General features: G+C 43.1%; 1 protein-coding gene across 1 annotated transcript in view; it reads right to left on the bottom strand.

Moving 5' to 3' along the window:
* PRKAR1B (protein kinase cAMP-dependent type I regulatory subunit beta) overlaps positions 1-20,308 on the bottom strand; it is a 121,884-nt gene that overhangs the window by 88,492 nt on the left and 13,084 nt on the right. Inside the window, exons 3-4 of the mRNA XM_019542090.1 lie at positions 14,159-14,329; positions 7,794-7,885 (exon numbers count right to left, since the gene is read on the bottom strand). Of these exons, the coding sequence (XP_019397635.1) occupies positions 7,794-7,885; positions 14,159-14,329 (263 nt within the window). The remainder of the gene's footprint in view (positions 1-7,793; positions 7,886-14,158; positions 14,330-20,308) is intronic.

The raw sequence follows: 20,308 nt of genomic DNA, 5'->3' as shown, positions 1-20,308 counted from the left end.
GGTATAAGAGCTGGAATATTCTAGATTAATTTGAGATCCATAACTAAAACTGCAGTCACACCAAACGTGTGAGATCGAGTAATACCTCTCCAAATATAAAATTTGGGGATGTATGTTTTTATTTTTTCCACCTCTCCCCAGTCAGTGGATTGTCTCCCAAGGCACTCAGAAAATGCATGTTACCACATGCCATTATAGGATGCAACCTGCTCACCCCATGGCACGGGTTCTGCTCTTCAACCTGCAGCAAAGAGGAGCAGGTCTACAGGGCTGCCCTCCTATCACGGATCCTCACTGACACACCGTTCATCCCAAAGGAGTCAGTAGGGAAGCAAACCCTGCCATTCTGAGGGAAGCAGTATCATCCAGTATATAAAGCCCTAGATTAAGAGTCACTAGACCTGGTCTTGTGATTGATTCTGCCACTGATCTATTATTGGGCACTTCACCTCTCTGAGCTTCTCTTTCACTTCTAATCCTTTGGTGGGCTTGTTTTATAGTGTACGCTCTTTGAAACAAGGGCTGTAGCCCACTATTGTGTCCATACAGTATCTAGCACAAAGTGCTGTCTGAGCAGTACAGTAGCACAAATAACAGTAACAAACCTTTCTGGTCTCTCTGCAGGCTAGCAAGCAAGGGAAAGCGTATACCATTTCTGCCTATTGAGCACATGTAGAAAAGCCAGGCAGAATCTGCAATGTGTTTGCTTTTAACAAAGGAGTCAAGTTGCAAATGCAATGAGCCTACAGGATGCATAATGAATACATCAGAGCCGGGGTGTCCTGTTCCTTGAGTATCTTGCTTCTGAATGGTGCCTGTCTTAGGTTTCTTCCACACAAACAAGGCATTCTAGCTGGGCTGGGGCCAGTATTTTAATAAAACATGATATTATAGCAGTAAGTAATGGCCTTGAAATCCACTAATCACCAGAGGTTCAACAAATATTTGTATGTGGCAGCACCAGGACAACTAAGAACAAGTAGTTATGACAAAATCCATTTCTCAAGATGGAGCATGTCCATTCCAGGTCACATATTCAAACCCATGCTCCTGAGCATGCATGCCTGGCACTGCAAAGCCTGCCTAGGAGCACCTGCATGGCAGCTTCCAGCCACATAGCAGTCTCAGTATGGATGGGACTGTCACCCACATTTGCCAGTTGGATTGCTGGGGGCATGACAGAGGGTCTTACTTGAACCACCCTAGGTCTGTGGTATGTAGGACTTTTCTGCATCCCTCCCAAGCTCCTGTGCAGAATGGTTCTCCACCATTATGAGAAAGCATGAAACCATATACTGTCAGAGCAGATATAGAGGTTTATTTACTGTTTGCTAGTGGTTATTTTCTGTGACTATCAGAGAGTCTGGTGCTTTATTTAAAGCCCTGGGTGCAATTTCTTGACTCTGCCCTCTTTAGAAAGTATTCACACACCAATGCTTTGTATAAGCAAACCAATTTATTAATGAATGAAGTACTAAACAGAATTGTTCTGGAAAGCACTGCAGGCATTCCAGCTGCTTGTGCACAAAGAGCAACAGTGCAAATGTGTGCCATTAACTGAAGTGGAAGCTGTCCAGACTCACTGGTAGTGAAATGGGATGTCAGGTGTGCGTAGCAGGTTGGCTGGCAAAAGCTTGCAGCAGCCTGTACCCTCCTGGCTATAGAAGCCTGCAGGTGGGCAGGGACTACAGCCCAGCTACAGGTAGCAAAGTCTGATTACAGGCTGCCTAGGAAACTGGATCAGCTGAGGCAAATAATTAACTGACTCCCAGGCAGCTAAAAGGGCTCCCAAGGAAGGGAGTTGGGGTGTTCTGTGATAAACAAAGATGGGACTGCAAGGGCTAGAGTGAGACAGAGGATTGCTTGGTAGTGGCTGCAACACTGGTCCAGGAGCTCTTAGCGGCTGGCAAGAGACTCAGAGCTTCAAAACTGGGAGCAGCAGGACCACTTCTGGGGAACTAAGGTTGAGACAACCTGGGAAGCAAGCCTGCAGCGTGGTGATCACAGCAGGGAGCAGGAGGCACCTTCCCAGGAACTACAGAGGACTCTGGGCTGTGAGTATGCCCTATTTGGCCTTTGCCAAGTTGAGTATTGACTTGTGGTGAAAAGGTTTCCTGTGAGGCACTGGGCCCAGGAAATAAGGCACTCTGTATAGTTAAAAGACTGTTTGAGCTAATTAACCCTGAACCTGCTACAGAGTGTATCTGATGTCTGCCCCAGGATGTACAGGTTACAGAGACATACTAGAAAACAGCAAATGGGGAACACCTAGACCTTCTAGTAAATGAAAGTCTAGGTCAGAGCCCACCCAGCCACTGAAATGTCCAGTAGCTAAATTGGCTGCAAAATATGTTGGCAAGGAGTGGGGGCTGCAGGTACTGGTGACTATGCTAGAGTTGGTGTTGCATGATACAGCTCCTGTTTCTGCTCTAAGTCCTGCTCTGTTATCCTCTAGTTGTGCTTGAGGTTCTGTAACTACTTCCCTTCCTCTTGGCTTTCCCTCCATCTTTCTCCTACATGGGTAGTCTAGGTTTCCTTCTGTCAGGACCCCCTTGGCCTCTTCCCTCTTGCCACACTGATTCCAGGTACTATCTCCAGTCCAGGAGAAGCTGAAAATCCTGCTGAAGAAAAGAAAGAGCCAGTCATTTTGGAAAAGGAAAGAATCCTTTTCCCCCCTGTAACAGTCTGCACCATGGCATTTCTATAGATTGATACTTTTCTCACCTTGGCATGCTGTGAGTCCTCTTTACACAGTGCACTCTTACAGCTTGAGTTAGCCATGTTGCCAGGTTAGAAACTAAAGTCATCAGACCAGAGACCTGTTACCAGACTTGTTTTAATATTATTTCAGTCATGGAGTGCCCTCAAAGATGTTAAGAAAGGGACAATGCTAGTAGTGGTGTAATACCATGTCTGTCTACTGGTGACAGAGTAACAAAGACTGACAGATATGCAAAAATATGCACCTATGCTCGTGAAATCTTCAATTTCAGCTTTGACTTTTTTTTTTTCTCTCCTCTTTAATGAGTTCAAACCTTGGGCAACATGGGTTATGGAGAAAGAAGAGTGGGGAAAAATAGGATGCCTCTTGCCCACAACTGAGACTAAAGCTATCCCATCACATGATGCATGGACAGAATCTTATTGGTTACAAACCAGAAACTTCTCCCACTTAGGCTGCAACTTTCCCAACAACAACAAAGATGGTGGGTGCCACTCACCTGGATATGGGTCCAACTCTTCCAGCTCTGCCTTTCAATGCGGTTTCCTTGGTCCATCCCTGAAGAGATCTCAAGATATCTCCAGTCAAAAAGTCTATTCCAGGCCCTGTCCTAGCAATATGGCCTTTTTCTGGTGTCCATTCTTCTGACTCTTACCCCTTTCTTTGGAAATCTTCTCTGATGCTGTTTAAGTTACCTGTGGCCTCAGTCTAAAATTTAGACCATTCCTGGGTATTTAAGGCAGTGAAAAACTTTGACAAGACAAAAAGACCTAGTCAAATTTGTCAGCAGAGCAAATGAACAGGGTGTTGTCCCTACCTCTAGTTATCATTTATGACTTGTAACAGAAACCCCTGCCCTGGACAGCTGTCTGCTTGATTCTATCTCCATCAGCTTCTTTGGGATGCTTATACCAGAGGCCAACCAGAAACCTGGTTTTCCCCTCTGGCCAGCTAAATCAAGCTGGGACAGCATCTGCAGAGGCTGTTTGAGCTGAAACCGCAGAAAATGGAATAAAGGCATAAATGTCAACCAAATGTATATAAGCCAGAAGGTAGCTTTCAGTGCAAAAGAGGGGAGAGGGAAGTGAGTGGATAGAAGAGCAGTAACACACATCTCAGGAACTGTAGGACAGCAGTGGAGGACTTTCCAAACAAGCTCATCTGCGCAAGCTAAACAACATCCTCATGCAAAGTGGGCAGATTGGAGGCCATTCTAGAGTGAGACCCAGGTTTGACTATAACCCCCAGTTGTGACAATGAGACCAGATCCAAAGTCTGAGGCTTTCTGAGCAAAGGCTAAAATAGCAGAGTTAGTCTACAGTGCAAACATACCCCTGGTCTCCATGTGTCAGCAGCAACTCACTACTCTTAATTTATCATTCGCACACACAAAAATACAGTTGTCTCTCTTTCTCCCCTTAGGTGGATTTATCTTACCTCTTTGAGAGCTATTACTAAAATTTGCTGAAAAGTCAACTCTAGTATGTTTGCTAATCTGTTACTGCCATAAATGGAATTCAGTTTTCATTATTTATTAAAAGACTGTATAAACAATGTGCATTCTGTTGGGTTGGTTGGTTTTTTTGGTCAATTCAAAGAAAATTCCATAATGGATCTATGGGACCTTTATGCACGAGAGACTTTCTATCCAAGATGTACATAATAAGCCAGATCCTTGGCTAAGGATGAGGTACACAAAGCATAAGTTGTGTGTGTGGCTTAAAGCCATCTGTTCCTTGGAGCTTGCTGTAGCTTCTAATCATGACTAGCACTCTCATGCCAAGGGAGAACCAGGGTGAAATTCAACCTTCAATGAAACTGATGGGCATTTTGCCATTGACTTCAACAGGGTCATGATTTCACCTTTGGATGTGAACCTGCTGTCATCCAAGTCATTGGAAACTGACCCAGTGGTACAGGATTGAGCTCTTAGTCCCCTCCCAGGTAAAGCTCTCTATTCAGCACTTCAGATAAGCAGAAACATTTGTCAATACCTCTGAGAAATCAGCCCTTGGGCCAGTTCTACATCATGCCTTGTCTGGGAAGGGAGGCTACCACAGACCATCCAAAATAATGCCCTGAGTATAAATTTGAACAGTACTATCTTGGATCCTACTGCGGCATACCGCTGAGCACATGGCTAACTTGCTGCATGTGTAATAAACATACATGTAGGATGTTTTCCAACACGCTATCATAACTCATGGCTTGATACTGTACACAGAAGGCACGTCTACATGTGTGATTAATGCACATGAATAAACTCCAGAGATTATTGTTCTGGAGTTTTTTGGTCCCAGGCATACCATTTGAATGTGCATCTGGAAGCAAAAAACCCCAGGGCATATTGCTCCAGAGTTTATTCATGTGCAGCACTTGGAGCCCACTCAGAGCAACCTGGGCCAGCTGACCTAGGGGGTCAGCGGCCCAACCTAGAGCTGCTCCGATTGGGCTCCACATACTGTGGAGGAGCTAGCTAAGGAACAAGAGTGCCTTACTGTGGGACTAGCCAACAGGCACCCCCTGTGCTGAAGTGCCCTCATGCCTCAGCCAGCTGATCTGCAGCACATGGAACCAAGTCAGACCAGCCTGGGGCTGACAGGCTGATGCCCCCAGGTCCTCTGCCAGCCTGGACTGCTCCAATCATGCTCCACATGCTGCGGAGGGGCTGGCTGGGGCACAAGGTTACTTCAGTGTAGGGGCTGCCTGCTGGCTAGCCTGGCACTGAAGCACCCCTATGCCCCAGCCACCCCTGTCATTGCCTACACATCCACTGTGGTGCACAAAACAATGCCACCACAGAGTAGTACTTGCATTTAACCGGACTACCCTGCAGCAGCATTTATTAATCTATTATAACCTAATAGAGCCACACATCTAGACAGTGACATTTTACTGCGGAGCCAGTTAGATGGCTCCACAGCAAATGTCTCATGCAGACACACATAGAGACCTCTACAGCTACTGGGCAATGAATGCTCCTAGATCTCCTAGCCCCAGAGCAGGTTAAAACAAAGGTTACTCCGAGCTGATTCACTCAAGAAAGATGAGTACAAGAGGCCATGCCTCTATTTTTTTTTTCCCTTTTCTGACAGAGGAGGGTTGACAACCAAAGTGAAACAATGGGTGCAGACAGAAGTGCAGCTTCCAGTTGTAACTTGGAACATTTTCGGCAAAGCTTTCTGATTTACAAGGTTATCCCACACCTAACAAATTCACTGTTGGTTCCAGGCTGGGCTCTCTGATTTCAGAATGGGAGGGAGGAAAGACAGTGAAGGGAACTCATTCTTGGGGCTCCTCAGCCAGTGCTAAAGGGTGGGGTGGGTAAATTGGAGCCCCCAACCCAGGAGGGAGGGGTTCAATACACCTAACCCACCCTCTAGTGGAGGCTAAAAAATCCCCAGACTGAACTTCCTCCACTCCCTTCCCCCCTCCATTCTGAAAACAGCGACAGGCTGGGAGCTCCGCAGACACAAGTTACAGAAGATGCTATAGTTTGTTTACACATCTTCATCTGATACTTCATGCAATGGTCAGATTTTCATCCGACTGTGCATTTGTGTTTAGTCATGGCTATAAACTGCTTTCTGTGGCCAGATCAGGCAAAAATTGTCACTTATCCAGTGCTCCCAGACTGGGAGGAGCTGCTACAGGAGAATAAACCACTACAGCAGAGTACATGAAGTACTCCCCTTTTCCCCCACTCCTTCAAAGAAGACAGAATGCAAGGATCCCCAGACAGAGCCAGACACCATTGCTTTTCCTGAGCTGTATGTCTGCATCAGTAAGATGCAAATTGGCATCAATGAGGGTAGCATATTTTGGCTTGCTTACTTCTCACCACTTGACAAGATGAGACTGGACTAAAGCAACAACATACAACGTCAAGAGTGAATGCATTGAGATTCAAAGACCAAACAGTCTCTTTGTATGCTACATCCTAGTTGGCGAAAGCATGATGCATACATCTTTCTAAGAGCTTCACTTGCTTTTGATGTGCATGATAGCTTGTTCTGCTTACTATGAGGCTCGATTGTGGCATGCAGGTGCTGCCTTCAGAAGAGGGGTGGTGAAGAGCTAAGTGCTGCAATAGGAACAGCGGTAAGGGAAAATCTCTCCTGGAGTTGCACCAGGTGCGCCATGGCTTGGAGAGGGGGCCATGTGGTCTCCATATTTGTTGGTAATTTGCTCCCAAGAGCGCATAAGGAAATGGTAAGCCCTGGTCTCCTTAGACTAGAGCAACAGATTGTCTCTAGCTCTCATGTGGACTGCACAAGAGAGGTGAAGCACCCCCTGTACAATTTCCCCACATGCACATATCTGTACACGGGCAGTGGATGGTTTAGCTCATAGAATTAAATGAGACCTAAGGAATGGTGTGGAGAGGTTGTGGCCATCACTTGCAACCCTAAATACTGAGTTAGAGCATGAAAAACTAAACACTCCTTTCCTGTTTGTTTTTTGGGTTTTTTAGGGGGGTTTTGGTTTGGTTTTTTCCCCCTTCTTTGCTGAAATATCCTTGGAATATCCCTTTACTTCTCCAGTCAGTTTACACCTGACAGTGAAAATACATTTCCATTGCTTGCATATTTTAATAGGTTTCTGGCATGCCCTAGATTTACAGTAGAACTATATTGGATTTCTGTCATGTGTGTGGGAAAGAGAATATATAGGAAATTCATGACCTCCTAATTACTCTGAGAAGTTGCACCCTAATGGGATGTCCTGATAATTAGACTATTCAACTGCCTGTGACAATGGTTAATTTATGCCTGGTACAAGTAAGAATTTGTTCTTAAGAATGTAGTTAATTCCAAACATGAGTTGTTCTACTGATGGAGCACAGTGCCGTTGCCACAATGCTGCTCAAGATCCTGGTGTAGACAAGGTCTTAGTTTCTAACCAACCATATGAGTGGTATGGGGAACTGGTCATAACCCAGATATGTGATGAGAGAAATGTCAATACCAACAGTCTGTTCTAGGCTGAAATACAAGATGTTTCAGGTTTTATAGAGGTTTTGCTTTCAGTCCAGGTAATGTAGTCCCCTAATTCAAAAAGTACCTCATACCTTCTTTCATTGTCATCAAGATGAGCAAAGAGTACGTTCTTGGAGATGGCCTTGGCCAAAGCAGTCATCGTTTTATAGTCCTTTGGAATAACCTAGGAGTGAGAAGAAGAAACAAAGAAAGTTATAGCTCTGGCCTTGTTTCGTTGTTGGGTTTTTCTGTTTAAAAGGCTGCATTAATCAGTGATATAGGCAGTGTTTTGGGGGGTTTTTTTAAATGCTGAGTCAAATTTAGAATTTCATGTAAAACCACCAAGAAAAGAAGACATTTCTATTTTGACAATGTAGCGATAAGAATAAACATTCCTCATATAAAAAACAGAACAGAAATACAGGGGAGGAAAAAACTTTTAAATGTCCTTATAAAATACAAGGGAAAAAAATCAGCAGGAACAAGAAACTGCAGGCTTCCTTCACATTTCATTTATTTTTAATAGATTTAAGAAAATACTTTCCAAAGTCCTCTACAGGGTAGCATACAAACTAATCTATCTTTAAAATTATGAATCAATGCACTCTCTCAGCTTCAAAAATTAAAAAAAAAATCTATTTTTTTTTATTATTATAGGAAATGTCCTGATAATGGGCAAAACCTGATGATGGAAAGAATTCCTGCTTTATTTTCAATAGTATATACGCTCATATCTAGGATTTTTTAAATAATTTTGTATGCAAAAAACAACCATTTCCACAAACAGTAAAATTAAGTAAAAGAAATTAAGGCAAAGGGTAGTATTTTGGAGAATTTTAAAATATAAGCGCAACGGGAAGAACTATCTACATTTCTGCAGAAATTGCACAAGACAAAAAGCTGATCTTGATTTGATATTAAAGTCTGAAGTATGAGAAGTAAAGCACCTTGCAATATTTTGTAGTGTCTTCATAACAGAATGGTCCTTGTGATATAAGAGGGGAAGGCAGAGACTCTCTGCCCAAGAAAGAGCCACCGACACTCAGGAGGGAATGGACACAGCTGAGAGGAAGAAGTCTATATAAAAGGTCCTTTCAGAAATGGCAGGGGTTAAATATGTGAGAAGAGGAGAGAGAGTCCTCTAAAGTTCCTCTTGATTCCCCCACACCAAAAAAGAGTTGGGTATCTATTTGTTTAGTTTTAAATCTCTGATCCTCCCAAGAGGGCTAAGGAGACTAATGATTTTATTTATTTATTTATTTATTTATTTTTTTAAAGAAAAATGCCCGATGAATTGGAGAATAAATCTTAGCTGGGGAGGGGTCTTTACATTTTGGCAGAGGGAAGACATTCTCTTGCTGTGTTAAAGGGTTGTTTCCTGTCATTTGTCTCCCCATGGCAAAGGAAGGGTCCTGACTTGTCCAGGTGGCCCTACTGCCCACCCAGGAACAGAAAGGCTGTCTGTCTCAAGTGGACGAACAGCTGCATGGGCATACCCGATTGCTGAGTGTCAAATGAAGAACTGACCTAGATCTGTCATACAATTCAGCCCTTGAACCGCCAACAAGCAGACAGTATCTTTACAAACACAACGTATTTTGAAAGCATGAAGCTCTGATTTGACTTTATATATGCATAGAATCACAGAAGAATTGGGCTAGAAGGGATCTCAGGAGGTCACCTAGTCTAATCCCCGGTTGGAGGCAGGATCATCCCTGTCTAAACCATCCCAGGCAAATGTTTATCTAAACTGGATTTCAACCTCCAACCTCCTTTTAATAAGCAATATGTTCCAGAGCTTAACCACCCACACACCGAGAGTTTTGTCTATTATCCAAACAAAACCTTCCTGGCTACAACTTAAGCCCATTATTGTTGCCCTGTTCCTTAAATACACAGACAACAGTTGAACACCATCCTCTTTATTACAAACCTGTTTTGTATTTGATGTATTTGTATTTAGCCTGCAAGTGCCACTCTAACATGAAAGCGGCAAGGCAGAGCCTCGAACGTGGGATGAGGTGGCTTATGTGCAATAGAAACAAAAAGAAAATGGAAAAGAGGTCCTCAAAGCTTTGCTGGTAGCCAGAGAAGAAAAGGTTGGTTGTGACAGGGAGAACTGTATCATTGCCTCTTTCAAGAAAACACTTTTTGATTTCCACTTAGTGAACTGAGTCACCTGTATCGTGAGATGCCTGCAGTCAGTTAGTGATCAAATCTTAGGGAATAGCTTTTTCTTTCTTTCTTTATAGAAATAAAGCAACAAAATAACACTTCATCTGAATCTTTCTTTGTGTGGCACCATAGCCATGTTTACAAGAAAAACTGCAAAACATAAGCCTTTCTACGCTAATTTTCTCCCATGCTCGCTAAGTCCTTGATTTCAGGCTCTTGAGTTTATCTTTCTTGGCCACTGTCTTAAAACCTGAGTTCCCAACAGTCTAAGGCCAATATTGGTCTTGCTTTAAAAATATTTGTCTTCTCAGTTTTTCCTCGTATTCCCTCAGTGTAGGTGGTTCTTCCAAATACACCTCTGTGATATTAAGGCAGTCATTTGCTGATTGTTGAAGGGGGAGAAAAAAGCAGTCAAATGCAGCTCTTAAGGCTAGTACTCTATTCCTTTGCATTCCTAACAAGTTAGTGGTCTAAGAAAATATCCCTTGGATTATTATTTAAATCCAATCTCCTTTTAAGAAATTAAAATCATAATAGCACTAGTCATAGAATGCACAGAAAATGATCTGTGCTGCTGCTGCTTCTGGCTTTGAACCAGTTACTGCCTACCAAGGCCATACTGACATCATGGCTGATGGAAAGAAGCAAACCAAGTTGTTAATTTCAGGTTCCATTAGGAAGATAAGAAAATAATCCAAAGAAATATGGAGGTACATTTCCATTGGGTTTCTTTGTTGTTGTTGTTTTTTTGTTCCCCCACCCTCCAGGAGAGTTTGGCTGGGCCCATAATGAGCAGAGATAAATGCTGTTTTCTCTTAAAAGTTTCTAAAGGAGACATTAAGAAGTGTAGAAAATGGAAAATTAAGTAGTTCAAAGTGCCTTTTAAGCTACCATATAAATGGTTTTTAAACAATGCAATGCATTAATAGTTTGACTATAGTGTTTTTAGAGCGTGCTGGATAGTTGCCAGTACTATCTGACTTAGACTGGGAGAGTGCTCCTCCCTGATTGGCTTTAGGCAGAAAGTTCCGCCAGGTGTCTGCTTCTCAGGAGGGAAGACTCAGCAGTAATCAGGGAGCTTATATCATAAGCAGATGACAAAGATCATATATGATCTTAAGGGGGAGGGGAGAGAGAACCCTGTCAGAAGTAACAATTGACAAAATGCATTTGCTTGACATTAAATCATCTCTTTTGGAAGCTATTTTGACACTGAAGCAGGAGCTCTTACACTCCCCCTGCTGCTGAGGGTATTTGTTAGCCTACAGTTAGTAAAGAAAGAAAATGCTTCAGTGAGACAACTGGGTTTGGAGCATGTACAAAAATGGACTGTCCCAAGCGCTGGCATTAACCAAGGGGTCTCACATGTGTAAACTGGCATTCCAGGGGCAAGCCAGCAAGGGCACCAGGCAGATGGAAACATCCTCTAGGGATACCCTTGCAGGATGGAAGACTTGTACTTGGTTGTTAATCAGTTTAAATCCAGAGACTGGAAAATGTCACTAGTGCAGAGTTGAGGCTGCCCTGTGGTATCTCCTGCCCTCCTGGAATTCAAAGTTCAGCAAAACTCAGACTCCAGAAGAGACAGTGTGAAGGCACTAATCACACAACATTAACTCTGCCCCCAGTGAATCTGGCACGAGAATTATCTGCATGCCCTCCAGCTGCCTTCACTGTTAGGTGTAACAGTATTCTGCAGGCAGAGAAATTAGCTGGAGCTGCTTGCAGGAGAGATTAGCTAGAGCTGCTTGGCGGTTGTGATTATATGATCCCAACTTCCCACTTGCTTCTCTATGGACTTTCAAACAACACCCAATCTCAAACTCTCTATTGTTCAACATGCACCAAATGGAACAAGACCCTGCCTACATAACAGGTGCAAAACCTGCTGACATGTCTACTGGCCCCATAATCAATACACACTCTAGCAAAACCAAAATCCTTTTATAAAGAAATCACTGTCATTTATAAAATGGAGTTAAACAAAAGCCATTGCTTTACCTGTATTTAGTCTAGGCTGTATCTACTTCTTTTCCAGACTTGAAGGGTATTTTGTGCTCAAAAACTGGACCTCTACTAGCATGGATGTATTCAGGATTTACCAAAGGGGGGTGCGACACAGCTCCTCGGACCCTTGGGGATACGAGTGAGGCACCGTTGGAGCTTCCATATCCACACTAGACACTAGGGAGCTGGCCAGGGAGCAGGTGCACAAAAGGGGGGATCCACCCTCTGCTATCCACCCTCTGCTGACACTGCTACCACTGTCCCCAGCTGACCTGGGGGTGGGAGGCACCAGAGTCCCTCCTTGCCCAGCTCCAGCCAGGGGAACTCAGGGAGAGGTGGTGTGGGAAGTCAGGCTTAGCCGGGAACAACATGGATGGCATAAAGTTTTCTCCTTCCAGTCTTTGCTCCCTGCTCTTCCCACACTGGCTAGGAGCAGGCATGTTGGTTGGAGGAATTTGTGCACCCCCACCACTGTCCACAGCTCGGCTCCCCACACAGCTGCTTCCCCTGGGGTGGCAGAAGCAGCTTTGGGGTTCCCCCCCATACCTCTGTCAGCTCCGGACAGCAGTGACAGCATTAGAAGGGGGGTGCATCTGCACCAATGCACCCCCTGGATCCACCCGTCTACTGGAAAAGGTCCAGCTGGACCTTCATACCTCTACTGTTGGTTCAGTAAGCGATATTATCAAACAAAACTTCTTTGCCATTGTAATATGAGTGAAGGGCTTGTGAAATAATAGCAGTTCTTTCTGTGGATAAGCATTTGACTGTAAAATGGAGTGCTGGAAGCTTTTCTTCAGTGCAGTTCCAAGACCGAACACTCAATGAAATTCTGCCTTGTGGAGGTCTTGTTTAATTAATTTGACGTGGCCTATCTGACTAGGTTACTACTTCAGCCCTACATAATCTGAGGTACCTCCATTGGAAATCTCCTCACTGAACTGATGCATATAGCAGAATTGGTGGGACAATATATATTTTTCTTCCTGTGAAAGCTCTGCAGGACAAGGATCTCTTCATTTCATGAGGCTGTATATTGATGTGCACAACTATGGCACTCTGATATAGTGGCAGGAAGAGAGTTTAAGAGCATGACAGGGCAAAAGCCTCACACTGTTAATGGCAATGTGCTTGGGATTTTCCAATGAAGTTTAGGTTCATTTAAACTGCTTTGCTGGAAAGAGCCTGTTAAGTTAAATTATGGGTTTCCCCAGGTTGAATGGCTTTTTGTTCCATAGTGAAGTTTTAGAGAGTCCAAGTATTTTACAGCACATTAAAATATAGCCTGCAGACTTCCACAGGAGAGGTAACTTTGCTTTTTTTTTTTTTTTTTTTAAAGGACCGGATTCTGATCTGAGTTACTCCAGAGCAGATTGAACTCCATGCTGTAGTGGAGTTGTTGTTTTAAGCCAGAAGTTGTCTAACTCTTGTCTACTTTGTAGTTTCTCCTCCTCTTACTGCTGTATATCAGAGGTGTCAAACTCACTTTGTGTTCCAGGCAGGCTGGATTCAAACTGTGTGGCTCCTTGAGGACCAGACCCAGGCCGAGACATGAGAAAGCTGTGGCAGCAGCAGCAGCTTCAGCTCAGACCCAGAACACACAGCAGTAGCAGCTCCAGCTTGAACCTGGAGCATGCAGTAGCAGTACCAGCCTCTTCCATATGCCCCGTATTGGACACATGCATGCCCCATGCTGCGTGCCACAATGGCAGCTCTGGCTCCAGCACTGCATACATGGCAGGGGCTAGAAGCCAGGGAGGTAGGGATGCTGCAGTGTGCACAGGCAAAGCAGCTGGAGAGCAACTAGAAATATGTCAGCCCTCTCTCACCCTCCTAACACTGATTCCAATGTCCACTGAGGCCTGAAGACCCCAGATTCCCTAGAAGAGTACTTTCCCCAGCTCTGCTGATAGTCCAATAGGCCAAAAAGAGCAGCTCTATCAACTAAATCCAACCCATGGGCCATATGTTTGACATCCCTGCTGTATATTACAGGTAACTCCCAAAGCGGACTCTCTAGCAGAGGGTTGTGACATCCAAGGAGACCTCCTCCACTATAACCAGCTTCCTCACTCACCTTTGATTTTTTTCCAAACCTTGTTCATTGGTAACCTTCTAGTTCTTCTCATGTTTACTCTTGACCACTGCTTCACGATTCCTCAGAGGAAGTGGCTATACAAAATGACCCAACCCGTTCAAATTACATTCTTCAGAATAAAATGCAAACAAGTCACATCATGAATTGTTTAGAATCAAATAGGTGGCAACAGGTTACCTTTCTAACATAAGAAACAGCATCTTCCTCAGTGTACACCTCAGCACTGACACCACCCCTTCTACGGCGAGCTTTTACCACTGGGTTTGGAGGAGGTGGAGAAATCTCATCATCATGAGAATCAGACTGGGAATTGGACTTCTGCCGAGCCAGTATTTGTTTGCATTCTTCCTGTAAATAGAAAAGATGACAATGATGCATTGCCCCCATAACTATGCAGCTATTATCAAGAATAAAACCTGATTTGCTCCTCTCTGGTGACTTCCAGCCATCTATCCCTTTCTACACCTGTATGAAGGTATTTTTATTGTGCGTTTGTGGGTGCACTGGTGAAGGAAAATTTTAAGTATGAAATGATGAATAGCAGGAAGGATCAAGAGCAGACAGACATAATCTGTAAAATATGCAATAAAGTTCTGCGATACCAGACTCAGCTCTCCCTTACATACTTCTTCAGCAATGCATCTTGGACACCAAGAGATAATAGATTAACTATCGTTTCCCCTAACTAATCTATAGACTCTATGAACTGCCAAGTTTAAGATACTCATGGGGTAGCAGGGAGAGGAACTGACTTTGGCCCACCTGTGTCACTTAAAGTGTTTTGAAAAGCCACACATCTGCAAGAAGCTTTGCAAGTGTTTACGACCATCTGAGTGCAACAAAGACGCCAGCTGACCTTGCTCAAGAGTTTGCAAATCCTGGCAAACCCACTCACTTTGGGTTTACAAGAGCATAAGCAACCCCCTTGAAGTAAATGTAGTTCCATCCATGCAAGTGAGTTCTAAACTGGGTCCTGCAGGACACTGAGAAATGATTGCTAGCTCAGCATCAGCAGGCCAACAGTGAGGCTGAGCTCTAAATCCCACACTCCCAGAATACAGAATGAGAATAAGAAGAGGGAATCCCTGTGGAGGGAATGAGGGCGAAAGGAAAAATAGTATAGAAAACCTACAAGTAGGACAGTCATGAGAGTTGTTTGGCTTTTTATCACTATGTACTGAACTGTTTAGATTCCCTAGAACTGAACTCAACAGAGCTACTTATAAGTCTTCACAGTAGGACCCAGAGACCCGATAAAGTCAGTGTCTCCCACCACAGCAGGGATCAATAACAAACTCCAGCCCCTGGCCTTGGCGATTCTTATCTAATTTAAGACACGATTTAACAAGTGTACGTAATAAACGGAGGGAGCGGAGGAGGGAGGATGAGGGTATCATGTGGCTAATTACCATCTTAGCCAGTTGGCTTTATTGACGTAGGAAATGAGTTATGGTTACCTCATGAGTTATGACACCAGAGAAGTGTGCTATGTTTTTCAAAAAATCTGTCCCGTTTTACTGGCACGTGCCCACAGTTTTAAAGCTTGTAAGAAAAACAGATGATTAATATATAGTTTTTGCCATTGATGTTTTTGACTGACTGACAAATCCACTATGTCACTTGTCACTTCTGGTCTTTTTCTATTCACTTTTTCTGCTCTCACTGACAGCACTCCCTTTCTGCAACGAAAAAAAAACCTTCCCAATGCCCACCCCCTTATCCCATCCCATCCTCCCCCCCCACCCATGTTGCCAGTGGCTAAGTTAAGTAACAAATTAGTATTTCTCATCCTGCATAAGCCAAAGTGACATATCCTATCTTTTTTGTCAAATGCAATCTTTAGGGTCCTGTGGCTTAGAAAACCATTCTGGAGACCAGTGGAGAAATATAATGTATAGCCTGACGAAAGGCTTGTTTCTGCAAGCTGCTAAGCTATCCTGTGAAATGTCAAGCTCCTTCTATTATTACTCTTTCTTTATTTATGTATTTATTACTTGGGAATTACCAAATACCGCAAACTGGAACCCAATTGTGCTCAGTACTGTACAAATACAAAATAAAACTGACCTTGCAGGAGTATTCAGCTCATTGTGAAATAAAGAGCTCCATGCTACTAAAACGTCTCACTTTCAGTTCAAAATATTAAGAATGCGAAACATCAAGTATATCTAGCCTAGTTTTCTTTGCACTCTTGGAAGTATGAGCCCTACAAAAATAGTCTCACCAATTTCCTCCCCACAATGCAAGCTGCAGGTAACTGGCTGCACCCAGCCCCTTAGGTCTAAGCATGCACTGACACCAATGTCCAAAACAGGCACACTGATAATTGCAATTAATACTGGCTTACTAACATCAGACAGATAACTATCTGCAGAATTTCAAATATCAGTAATCCACCCCAGATTTTTAACTCCAGAATTTCTCCCGTAGTATAGTAGTCTGTTCACATAGAACTATTCTTTTATTCAGCCACATCTCAATGCAATTCCTTCAGATACTAGACTGCAAAAAGCTAAAAACCCATATGCATTCTAAAATAATATTCTGAATAGTGAAGACCTTATTAAGTATAATCAAAAATATGCTACTAAAGCTACAAATACAAAATTACATCATACTATTTTGCACATATAACTCTTTATACAAAACATAAATAGCTACAGAAAATAGTCTGCAACATACTGATAGCGTACACATACTTTACTTTTTAAATATATACCCTACCACAGGCTTTTGCAGAGAATTAATAATACCTCCTCTGCTCCAATACAGTTTTATAAAAAGTGAAAAGCTCAAGGAGTAAAATAATATCACAATTCACACACCGCTCAAACCCCTTTTAAAATAAAAATACATTAAAGAATGATAAAAGTAAGTTACCATATGGTTCATTTTATAAAGAAGTCTCTTTGCTACAAACTCTCTTTATACAAACAGCCGACAGTTGACTGGTTTTTCCATATGCTGCTATTTGTACTCTAGATATGATTTCCATTACTGAACTCGGGAGTGCCTTTTGAAAACAAAAGCATACACTGTGTCCCGGGCTGTGCTCTCAAAAAGCCATCTTCCATATATCCTAGGGTAAACACTGCAGAAACAGAGGAAATATTTTGGAGGAAGAATAGACTCTCTTAAGATTAGTTCTTCAAACATCATCAGATCTAGCTGGATGCGAATGCTTGTGCAGAACTCACTTTCCAGTAAACACCTCACTATTCTTTTGTCGTCATGACAACAAGCGATCTCACTCTCCGCTGGAATGGCACGGGTAATTCACAACCGCAGAGAAACCGTATTTCCCGATTCAGTTGACAAGGACACGCTACTGAGAAAACAGGCACATGGATGAGCCCGTTGCATAATATCTCGTAATATCTGATCAGATCCAATCCCGAGTATATTCTTTTCTCTTTTTATGATCCTAACTGTCCTGGACTCAGGGCAGCTACTCTTGTTTTACATTACCACGAAAGAAGACTTGGGCGTAAAATCTCTACATTTATCACTACAGTAACGTCACATCTATACACCCAAAAGTTACAAACCTATGTCGGTATCTTACAATGATGCAGGCTACTGTATACCAAAAGAGTCTCATCCTGCTGCTAACAAATCAGTCTGGGACTAATCAATGACCATTAAAATTGGGGTTGTCCTAAGAAGTCTACCCAGTCATTTCGGGGGGACTGGGACTGTGAACTTGGAGCACTCTAGAGGACTCCACTGGATGGGGAACAAGGGCCAAAAATTAGAAAAAAGAACAAAAAAGTTCACATGTGCCTGGAATGTGCCTGAAAAAAAAAAACAACCCCAGATACAAGGATGTCTGCATGTGACTTTGGTTACAGAACTTGCACTTGGAAAGTCTGGAGTGTGATGCGCAGGAATTTAGCATGCTGACCTCAAAAAGCACTGGGTCATTTGACCCCAGTACTTTTTCCTGCCAAGGCAGGGAGTCAGACTTGATGATCTGTTCAGGTCCCTTCCGACCCTACAAACTATGAAACTATGAATTTCGTTCCTTAATTAGTGTTTTCATAAGGTTGGAGCCTAAACATTGCAAGCGATGTGGTCACCGTGCCGAACGAGTTTCTAAGTTAGCCCCTTCCTTTTGCACAACAGTACAAGAGTATGTTTCCTGACCCATATGCTCTCTCTTCTCGGAGCTGGTGTACTTCCAAAGAGAAATTCATTTGCAGCAGTTCCTCTTCCTATCCCTGCTTTCCTGCCCTGTTACTGTCTGAGGAAGACAAAGAGCTGGAGCACTTCTCAGGGCTCCAAATTGTTGTACAGCTTTACAACAACACTGTAGGAAGGCGTAAAAGCAAAGTTAGCCATTAGGTATCACTGAACGTCCTCCACTCTGCTCCTGACAACTTATTCATTGCGTCCTATAATCAAAACCCAAGATGCACTCTCACTGAAATACTGTCTTTTATTTACAAGCTAACTTTTCGTAAAAGCCTCCTGTTGAACAACCCTAGAGATGATATTTATTCCACAGAAAAGTTATAGCATTGTTAATGATGGAGCAGCCTTCCTTATACCGACCACAGGAAATCACTTCTGGAAAGAGAAAATAATTTAGTTTTCATTACTGTCCACTCATGGCAGGAGATGACATGGAGATTTATAAAGATTAAAACTCCAAGGATTTATTAGATCAAACCTTGCTTGAAGGGCAGGACTGACTAATTCCCAGCTCACCAAAGTCAATGGGAGATGAGGAGTTCTCTCCCGCTATTACTCCAACTTCAGAGTTTTTCACATCTCCGCAACCTCCTCAGGGGCGTCCCACTGCCGTCTCCATTGCAACAGGGAGAACCTAAGCTTCTCATCATCCCTTCCAGTCCTTTCATCGTCATCCTGGATGACTCCACCGCCTAACCCATCATACAGGTTTCTAACCTCAGTGTAATCTTAAACTACTGCTCCACCTCCGTCCGTGATGTCAAATGCTGTCCTTCCTTCTTCTATGGTATCTCTAAAATATTTCTTTTAGTATCCATCCTTTCCAACAATGCCCTTATCCATTTCTTAAGTATTTGCTGCTTTGGGTTTTACAACGACCTCTTCCCTGGCCACTTTCCAACTCCTAACTTCCAATCTAGGCAAAAATACTGTTACCAAAAACTCCTTCTTTTTATCTGTGGCTCTGATGACATCACGCTCATTTTTTTTTAATTCTTTCACTTGCTTCCTTTTACCTCTTACTATCCCATTAAAATGTCTTGTCTTCTTTCAATGCCTTGCAAAATCTCAGTCCTTTACCACCTCTGACCTATACTGCATATAATGTACTGTATATATTAATCTAGTACATCATATATATTTAACTGCATATACCTAGGCGTGGCAGACTATGACTTTTTTAATCAGTAAACCTTGATAAACATTGATTTCACCTCACACTCACAGACCGACAAAAAAAATTTTCACCATTAATAATCAAAATGTATAAGAAGCAGACGTAAGAAAAATGATGGCTGATAGAGAACTATGCTGACTGTAGTTTAGACTGCAGCTTCCAGAAACCCCAGGGGACCGGGAGCAAAGGAAGAGGAAGTGACAAAGCAGACAAGGGAGCCATGGGTGAGTAGAGCCAGGGCCTGATGGCAGCTCTACCGCTTAGCTGAGTGCAGTCCTATAGTAGTTACGTTTGTCATGAATAAATTATCTGCCCCCCAACACCCTTAATTTCATGCAATCCCATATACTTTACCATGAACTAGGAAAGCTATGTTATAAACTACAGAACATATTTCCAGTGCTTACATGTCCATGTAAACCAAACAGAGGGAAGACTAGCCACAGATCAGGGGCAGGCAATTATTTCGGGCAGAGTTTTGGCAAGCCATCAAGGGCCACCTGACAGGCAGCCGGGGGCAGATAAATATTAATTTTCTAAATTTTTTAGGGGCCCCACAGGCCACATTTTGACCACCCCTGCCATAGATTCTGCTTTTTCAAATGCTAGCCAAGTCACAGCTTTTGTATTTACATCTGGTATCCGAGATGAAAATCACTGCAAATATATTTTGCTGTGCTCTTCAACAGCATTCAGGCTACTGGGCAAATTTTCTGAGCTTTGCTACAAATCATTGGCTGTACAATGCCAAATCCACAGCTGTTTCCTTATTACCCTACTTTTTACTGGACAGAATCTTAATGCACAAATAACTCCCACTGAACTCACTGGGCTTACTCACACAGGAAGGACAGCAGCAAAAATTAGCCCTTAGAGCATAGAAATAAACAACTAGTCATTCTGATTCATCACACTGAAGCCTCAAAGCCTCCAACTTGTGATGTTGCTCCTCAGCC

Source organism: Crocodylus porosus, unplaced genomic scaffold (assembly GCF_001723895.1).
Source record: "Crocodylus porosus isolate Cpor-Errol unplaced genomic scaffold, CroPor_comp1, whole genome shotgun sequence".
NCBI classification, from domain to species: Eukaryota; Metazoa; Chordata; order Crocodylia; family Crocodylidae; genus Crocodylus; species Crocodylus porosus.
Note: the sequence above shows the minus strand (reverse complement) of the source record. Positions and strands in the feature narration are given on the sequence as shown.